Below are 9579 nucleotides of genomic sequence, written 5' to 3'. Positions count from 1 at the left end.
TGAATGTTGTGCACAGGTCCTTCTCATGGTAATCAAATATGTAGGTTAAACTTGGAAGAAAGTTTGAAAAGGATTCAATGTTTGATGATTTACAGGCAACCTCTCTGGCTGATGTGATTTATGCTATTAGAACATCTGGTGCAACAAAACTACAACCACAAGAGGACATGAATTACTGACGTTAAATGGAAAGAACAGGACCTCTCGATACAAATGTTAAGAGCGTCTATTTTTCATACAACTTTGTATTTTCAATGGATAGAAGCAGAGGAAAAGGCTTAAACGTATCAGATTGATGAAACAAACGGAAAATAAGCACTTCCACATTTTTATAGTCAAAGCAATATGCATCATCCATGAACCACCATAGGCGGCATCTCATAATGCCATACACAGACCAACAGGCGACAGCCAGAATCCAGAATATTTCAATTTCTCTGGTGATGCCTAGCCTTTCTTGTTGCCTTTTGCCTAACAGTGGGTCCATTTTGGATTTGGATATAGATATCCCACCAGAACCCTTGACTTCCTGCTAAGGTAGTTGAGGTTTTGAAGAGAACTAAAATATTCCCCCCAGCTTACTCTTCCCTGGATAGCATTTATGGGTTAAGCAGCTGGATTTGTAGTCCTGTACTCCTGTTTGCCCTGCGTTTCCCGGCTCGAATGAAAGCTAATGCCATTGGTTTTTTGAAAGACATTCTGTTGTTTGGATGCATACATCATTGGCATGTAGCAAATTCATATTTCCTACCTTTTTTGGTACTTCATATTTCTTGCTTGGCTAATAAATATATTCAGTTTACTAATGAGTTGTCTATGTTAAATCAAGATCTTTAATCTTCTTTTGGTGCATCCAAACAGGCTGAAACCCTGAAATAAGAATTCCAGTAGGCCAAGAAACAATTTTGGGTAAATACATGTGGTGGGGGTGGGGGGGATTTATTCTTAAGCTTACAACACAAAGTTCATTTCATTTACAGTTTAAAGCATGCACCAGATCAAGCATATAATTTCTGGTCTTAGGGTCAGATTATTCACAGTTAAATCAACGAGAATGATGGCCATGGAATAAGGCTAGGAAATATATTTTAAGGGCCATGTCTATTGTTCCCTCCATATTCGACCAGTCACTCGCAGCTTCAGCTCCTGTCTATTGCCACCGGAGAAAAAGAGTGCCATGTTACGGTGAATGACCAACCCATCATAACTGTCACGGACCTTCCTGTGGCTGTCTCGAATGCTTCTTGGAACCCCCTGCCATATTAGTTTCCGGCCATATCCACCTACTTCTAGACTGTAGCTGAAGTTCTTTGCTTCGTTGTCATCTCCCATGAATCTCAGGAAAGCCATATAAACTGGAGCTATTCCCAGAAGAAATGCCTCAAAGTGTAGACAGAAGTGTTGCCCAAAGCAATTAAAAACCTACATGAAAGATTAACAGTTTAGCCAACGAGGGAAAAAAAAACTAGAAAATGTATGTGCAAAATGCTAAATATATGCAATATGCTATAGAAATTTAGAGAACACATTGGAATTTGGAAATACTGCTTCTACACAAATTTTAAACAATAACACCAAGGTGGCAGCCCAAAATGTTTCCACATGTTCTCCTGGGTTTACCCTCTCTAGGGATGGTCCTGGCTTTCCAGGGTCTTGAGAGGGGTAGACTGGACATGGACCTAATCTTTGGCTTTATTTTATTTTATTTTTATTTTTATTTTTGCACAAAGTTGCAGCTCTCAAGCTTGAGCCGGTTTTCTCATGCTTTATCAGCCTGAGATTTTACCACTGTGCCATGCAATGGCCCCTCGGTCATTCTCCTTGTGGAAAATTAAGCCAATGACCTCTGCCACAGGCAGAAGGTTACCATTTCAGCTTAGGTTATTCTAAAAGTTTCAAGAAAAGTCAGGACTATCATTCATTGGGGAAAAGTGAGCTACATCAGATGGCTTAGCTAGACAAGCGGTGTTATGGGGAGTTAAGCTACTTTAGCTCTTTCTATGTATTTTCAGTCTTTAATCATTTAATGAAATCTCTGTTATTGATAGGAAAAAAAAAAAAAAACAAAAGTAAGCTACATCAGAGTATGGGGCCCAGATAAATAAAAGCAACGCTAACACTATGTGCTTTTTATCACAAGGAACTTGATAGGTTATGGGTATTTTCATTTGTTCTTTGTAGTTTATATCCAACTAGACATTATTTCTAGGATTAAAATACCCCAGTATGTACAGAAGAGGAATATAAAAGACATAATTAAATGGGAAGGATTCTCCTTGTTTTGTTGATGGGGTTTTGTTTTATCTAATTTATTGTATTTTTTGGCTAAATATTTTATTTCATTTTTATTTTATGGATTCTGATATCACTTTGTGATAATGATACCGATTTTCTAGGTAGCTGCATTTTTCTCTGTATTGCAAAAATATAGAAAAATCAACCACTTCCTAGTTAGATGGTAACTTAAGGTTCTGTTGACTCTGATAAATCAAATGGTTGTGTTGGTCATTGCTGGAGTCAGGATTCATAATTTTCTTTTTTCTTCTTTTCTTTTCTTTTTTCTTTTCTTTTCTTTTTTTTTTTTTTTTTTTTTTTGGGGGGGGGGGGCTCTATTAAGATGGAAGGACACATCCTATAATTCTCCCACATATACAGGTTTTTCAAACTTTAAGCCCCACACCCCTTAGCTCTGCCCCCAATGTTGGTGAAACCCATAATATCAGCCTTCTTCATCAGTAACCAATCAAGGTTCAAAGTATCAATAAAGGGGTGTATCAGTACTTTGTACCACATGCCACTTATCTGCTTTAGTTTTTTTTCTCAAAAATAGGACAGGGGTAGGTCTTAGACCTGCCTACCCCTTGAAATAGGTCAAAATCCCAAAAGCTACATATTTGGCATATCGGTGATCCACCAGTACAATATGTATCGGCCGATAAGGCCTGATACGTGACGAAATTTTGAACCTTGTAACCAATATACCAGCTTGCCTCAGCCATACAAAGCCATGATGAGAAGGAAAAAACATGACTTACAGTGAGCATCCATGTTGCATTCTCAACCTCTTGTGGATTGGATTTGACATAGCGATGATTAAATGTGCATCCGTCATGCATGTCCACCTTGTGATCATTTTTAAGGTGTGCAACAAGTGTTGGAATATCACCGGTAACCAGGCATTCTGAACCCGCATAGGGACAATTATAGGGTCTGAATCTGCACAGCTGCTCATGTTTCAATTTACTATAATAAGGGAACATGTCAGGACATCCAAGGTTCTGAAATCGGCAAGGAAGTTCAAGTGACTCAGCCACTTTCTCAAGAGCTAGGCACCTTATGTTTCCCAATTCGAATCTGCAAGTAGGACAGTGATTATGAACTCTAGCTTTGCAATTCGAGCAAAGTGTGTGGCCATTTGGACACTGCAAACATCCATACCACAGCAAATAAATTGAAGGCAAAATAAACATAATATAGAATAAACAACACAGAATGTACTGGACAAGAAAAATGGTGGTGAATGTCAGAAATATGAAAAGGTAAAAAACAAGTTTAAGAACCAGAATTTCTGGACTCTCTAGAGACTACAAAATAACTAAGAAAGAATTTCTTATATAATATTATTATAAGCCACAAAGCAAGAATTTGACGTATTTAACACAACATAAATGAAAAGGATCACACCACAACATTAAAACTCAACTAAAATTGATTTAGCTAATCATTTACTTGCAGTCTTCACAAAAATACTAATGAGAGTAAAAGGAAATGCAAAATACATCTGCAATATCAGGTTGAACAGTATATTATAAAATAAAAACATAAAACCAGAGACAATTATGTCTCATTTTATACAGAACTGAAAAATGAAACATGAGCTCAGAAATAGGGAGAAGGACCTGGTGTATGGGAGGATACATGGAATTGGTGCAAACTGGGCACTCAAGTAGCTCATGCACACCGCTGGTTGATGACAAACCCACTTGAGCATTAGAAATGTTGGAAATTTTACCCGTCAAAGCACTCTCCATTTCATTTTTAGTTGAAGATAATTCCATATTCATGGACAAAGATTCTGGAACCTCTACGCGGATACTGCTTCCTGGAGCCATCCAAGGCCAACTGGCTTCAGTTTCTCAAAATCTGGGTACCTAATAATTCTTATAGAGAACAATGTTCAAATTCCTGCCAAGGAACTCGTCCATTTGATACTTGAGAACTTAAATTAACAGAAACCCAGTCTCCTCATTGCCATGGAATCAATTATATGAAGTACGGATTGAGGTTCATTAACTGCAGATCACAAAAGAAAAGGAACTCAAATAAGGCATGGGAGCAAGTTGTTGATTATATAACCATAGAAAAAGTTTAATGCACTTGCAAATACCCAGCAGAAAAAAAAAAGAAAAAAAAAAACACAGAAGGTTTAAACTTGACAAAATACATTAGTTAAAACCAAGAAAAGGAGAAGATTTAGAATTTAAAAGATCCAACCATAACATGTAAAAGTTGAAAAGCTAACGAATCTAGCTTTCTTACTTGTTGATATTACCAATATCTAGAATATAAAAATAAACAGAAGTTAGAATCAGCAAGAAAATTAGAAAGAATTTACATAATAATTGTTAAGAAAACTAAAAATCCTGGAAATTATTCACAAAATATACTTTATTTCTTCTTAAAGAATCACTTATGAAAATTCAAAATAAATTCAGCTCAAGCACCCGTTTCACACAAAGGACTAAACTATCAGAGTCGAAGTAAAACATAAACAACATGCAATTCAGTTTCAAATACACAAATGTAAGTCCGAGTCCAGATGCTGCTAAAGAAACAGGAAATGCAAAAAAATAAAAGGGTGAAAGGAATTTCCACCGACATAAACTCAACCAGACTCAGACCCCCTAAACTCACTGATTCAAACCATTCGACCAAAACCCATTTGAAATTCAAGCAAACCCTAATAACCCAAATCTCCAAATGTCACATTTCAAGTACCTGCGGATGGAAAGGGAAGTTCCACAACAAAACAAAGCGACAGAAAAAGAGATAAAGAGGGTCAAAACCCTAGAGAAAACAGTAGAATCTGTAACTCCACGGTTGAATTCAAGGACTAAACAAGCCACAAGGAAATCGAAGAGGATAAAGAGAAGAATCTAAAAGGGGAAAGAGATTCATCACCTCGACAACGGCCGAGAGGAAGATTACGAAAGCGCAGAAAAAAGGGAACCCTAAAAAGTTTGCTCCGACAACGCGTGGGGGTTTGATGTCGTATACGGTTCCCTGAGTTTAAGAAACAACGCGATTTGTTCTGTCTGCTTAGCCTTTGTCCATTTGTATGCGAGTCACCGCTTTCACTGAAGAAACCTTCTAAGTTGTAAGCCTAGCCTACTACACACCGAGAGAAGAGGGGAGACGGTGGGGGTGTTGGCGGAACGGAATAACGTAGACCAGATCGTGCATTGGATTGGAATCTTTTTTGCTCAGAAATTTATATAAATATTAAAGAGAAATAAGTTTTTTTTATAGGCCTTCCTTACAATTTACAAAACATGGGGGTTCCTAACGATTTTTTTTTTCTTTTATGTTAGCCCCCTCTTTACTTTCATTTGTAACAAAAATCTACCGTGAAACTTTGAGATTCCAACGTTTTACCCCTATCTAGTAATGGAAGAGATTCAGTGGATGTGGAATCATCATTTCATAAATTAACTAGTTAATTGAACTTATGTCGTGTTGATGTCATTTTGATTGAACACATGTTATGCTTATTATAAAATCTTATTTGTTTTAACTGTTTGAAATGAATTGTTTGTTGTGTTTTAGATGCTATTTATATTTAGATGATTTATTATCTATTGGTTTTTCCATTGTCAAGTGAGAGGGGATCATAGTTCATTAAATAAATGTTTATATTTGATTTGTTTTTAAAATCGAGAAAAGCATTTGATAAATCATTTATTAATAACTAGGTATCATTAGGCACCACATCAATGGAATAGTGAATAAATACTTAACTATTAAGGAAAGTGTTAAAATGAACCTTCCCCTAACGGTTGATGCACACATAAATCATACCTACTTTTGTGAATACCTATGCGTACAGATCAACATGATAGGATAAATAATAATTTGGCAATAACATACATGACACCATACAAAACACCGCCTATATAGACAAAGCAATACTTTGATACACACCAAATGCCACCTCAATCTCATTTCAATTGGCTAACTCCTTCAACTATGTCCATAGCATAACAACAAATATTTTGATTTTATTGTATTTTGTGGTTGAAACATCATATAATGTGTCTTATGGGTGTGGGTGTAGTTAGTAATGATCTTAATAGTCTTGAAGTGATGGAGGGATAATTTCTTAATTACTATGTTTGATTAGATGATTCAACGTACAGATTTAGCTTTACAAAAATTATGTTTCAGCCTAGGTTCGTTAGATAATTTCTTGCCATGGAGAGCATAGTTCAACATAATGCATGAGGCGTGAAGAACTCATATGGGACATACACTTAAATACATTATTAGTTTGAAAGAAAAATATAATTATAAGTTTAAATATATGCATAAAGAGTTTATTATGGTTTATGACATCTCTTGGATTTCCATTTTGAACAATCCAATCGAACTGTTGGACGTATATCTTGATATATTTTAACTGTTGGGTCTCTAAATAAGCAAATATTGGTTGTTAGATAGGAAGCTAGCATAAGATAAACATCAACCTGTGTTGGTGCAATATATGCGTCATATACTTGATCAAAAAAATCACCCACAATTGTTTCACTTCAAACCAAAATGAATTACAACGTGAAAACATTGCTACTTTTCCTATATGACAACAACAATGTCAAACAACAAAAGTAGTGTTTTTGTGGTCATTTTTACGCCTTGTTTGATGATTAAGTACTTGTTAAAAGTACTTGTTTTATAAGTATTTCTTAAAAGTACTTATTTTAACAACTACTAAGGTTGTTTGGTGAACCACTTTTCAAATCACTTATTATGTGTTTAAGCACTTATTGGGGTGGCAATGTTTGGTAAGCTACTTTCCTCATAAGTACTTATATTGACACAAATGACAATTTTAACTGTCACTTCACTCATACATATATACAATGATTTTCACATGTTATAGTATATATTTCAACTGACAGCCCATGTGGGCTATCATGTGAATTTAATTAATAATAATAATAGTAATAAATAATAATAATAATAATAATAATAACTACTATTAACAACAACAACAACAATAATAATAATAATAGTAATAGGGGAAGACGACAGAGAATAGGTCTCCAAGCTGATGCAAGATGCCGACAAGTCCAGTCATGGCGACGCTTTCAAGTAGCGCTTCGGGGTCATCTTTATTAGCAGCTCTGTACAGCTTCGGATCGACGATGTTGTACTCGTTTCTTATCCGTACCTTGTAATGGGAATTTCGTCCAAGTATCACAAACCCTAGTTTCTGAAACTGAGTTTCCACTCTAATTTTACCGCTATATTTTCGCCATTAAAAGCCCCTAACAAATTTTCATTAGGGAGGGAGAGAGAACAACATCAGGGCCTATAGGAAATGCAATACGCAAATTCAGAAGTTTTGATGATAGGAACCACCACTGGGAGCAGTTATAGTTCGCCAAAATCCTTATTGAAACTGACAATGCGATGAAGATTCCAACACTATTGGACTTGTTCTACATAGAAGAAAAGTTCAACTAAGAATTGTAGTAGCAAGGAGAGAAATAGGGGAGAGATTGGGAGAGGAACTTACGAAGAGGGGCCAAGATTTGGCGAATAGAAGAAAAGAAAGAAGAAAGGTTTCCAATGTCAAAGTTGGTCAGCGGGGAGGTGAGGTAGATGAAGGGACAAAGCAAGGGAGGGAGGGGTGGAAGGAAGATGACGAAGCTGAAACCGTGAAGCGTCAAATTGGGGAGTAGGGACAAGTCAAGGAAGAAGATGATGAATAGTGCTTTTTGGGCGTGGGGGTATTTTAGGCATTATAAAAAATTATCAATGACTGGTTCATTCTGTTTTTTTTTTGGAGAAATATTTCTTCAAGAAGTACTTAAAAAGAGTCAATTTGAAGTCACTTTTTCAAAGAAGTACTTCTTCCCCACTTTTTTACCAAACACTCATAAGTACTTAAAAACCACTTAATGTGTGGTCTCATGTCTTAAAAGAAGTACTTGTTAAAAGAGGTACTTCTTTTAAGTGTTCTCAAACACTATCTTAGTGTGATATGGTGTTTCAGTTTCCTCCAAAAAAAATGCCTCACTCGATGTTGCCATGATACCAAACACCATCTTAGTATCTTATTAATGAGTTCAACGATAAAAAAACAAAATTTCTAAAATGCCCATCTAACGTTTGATGGACTAAGAGTCTACAACTTGAGAGAAGAAAATATTAAAAGAAAAATCATGAAAATAGGCATGTTAATTAAAAGCCGGGTTAGTTTCTCTTGTTGTATTTTTAATTTTTTTGCATGTTTCTATTCTTTTTTTTTATTTTAATGTACTTTATCAATTTTCTTTGAAATTCTTCAAAATGGTCTCATGAAATGGGAAAAATCTATGATGCCAGAAAGGCATGGTGTCAAAAGAGCCTTGACCAATCAAAAATCAAAACCCAGATGTAAATTTTGATAAATACCACCCGATTGACTAACACATTTATGATACCAGTTGATTGATTATAAGTTTTTCAGTTATCATATCTTTCTAGTATTCTGGAGTTTTAGAAGCCATATGAAAAATCTTTTCTAAGTCAATTGACAGGATATTAAAGGAAGGGGCAAAGTGCTGGAATCTAAAAGTCTAGGATGGGTATTTATTGCAAATGAAAGTCGAGGGAACTAAGTATGACTACCTCAAATTATAGGATGGGAATATGTAATATACCTTTTTCTTCCTCATTTTGGTCTGTTATCTAGTTTTATCTAACATATACAGGGCTGATTTGGCAAAACAGACTGTCCATTGATAAGGACATGTTGACTTTACATGTCAGCCCTACATCGGCTAAACCCCACCGCTCCACCCATTTATTAGAGTGATTGCTGAAAGTGAAATTTGTAACTGAAAAGCTTTCACCATTTTACTTTCAAAGACATAGCCAAGGAAAGGACTGGGTCTTGCCTTTGCCTCTTCTTTTTTAGCCACCTGGCAAGAGCCTAGGGGGCGGTAGGGGTTGAGAATGGTAATCCCTCCAATTGATAAACAATAAGAAAGGAAGTGAGTAATAAATGGTGAAGTGAACTCAAATTGAATATCTATCAATGCTTGTCAGGATGAATTGATTGATGATGATGACAATGATGAAAGCTCTTATTCAGGGCCATCCTTGGGATACAAGCAGGGAAGATAATTGAGCATGGCAGCACAAATTTGGAATTGTGATTATTCCGTTGTATGTGTAATCCACATATTAACAAACTTTGATATATATGACGTTTGGAGGTGATTAGTTGTTAATTAAATGAAATCGAAACCCAATTTCACTCCCACAATCTGATTTTGCAGAAATAGACATTTTAAGTTCATTAGAAAGGAACTG

The 9579-nt window shown here is 35.8% G+C and overlaps 1 protein-coding gene across 3 annotated transcripts; it reads right to left on the bottom strand.

Annotated features, from left to right (window-relative positions):
- Positions 1-903: 903 nt before the first annotated feature.
- LOC104612862 (E3 ubiquitin-protein ligase SINAT2-like) lies at positions 904-5459 on the bottom strand. 3 transcript variants are annotated; one of them, XM_010280474.3, is made up of 4 exons: positions 5182-5459; positions 3900-4293; positions 3036-3422; positions 904-1422 (listed from the first exon to the last, which is right to left on the bottom strand). In XM_010280474.3, the coding sequence occupies exons 2-4, from the start codon at positions 4110-4112 to the stop codon at positions 1102-1104; spliced, it is 921 nt and encodes a 306-aa protein (XP_010278776.1). In that variant the 5' UTR covers positions 4113-4293; positions 5182-5459; the 3' UTR covers positions 904-1101. The 3 variants fall into 3 exon arrangements, with proteins under 3 accessions (XP_010278776.1, XP_010278778.1, XP_010278779.1); XM_010280476.3 differs by having other exon boundaries at positions 4999-5451; XM_010280477.3 differs by lacking the exon at positions 5182-5459 and adding an exon at positions 4880-4980.
- Between the last annotated feature and the right edge of the window lie 4120 nt (positions 5460-9579).

The sequence above is a fragment of the Nelumbo nucifera genome, chromosome 3 (assembly GCF_055504915.1).
Source record: "Nelumbo nucifera cultivar China Antique chromosome 3, China Antique-T2T, whole genome shotgun sequence".
Classification (NCBI taxonomy): Eukaryota; Viridiplantae; Streptophyta; class Magnoliopsida; order Proteales; family Nelumbonaceae; genus Nelumbo; species Nelumbo nucifera.
This window is presented reverse-complemented; position numbering and strand designations above follow the sequence as displayed.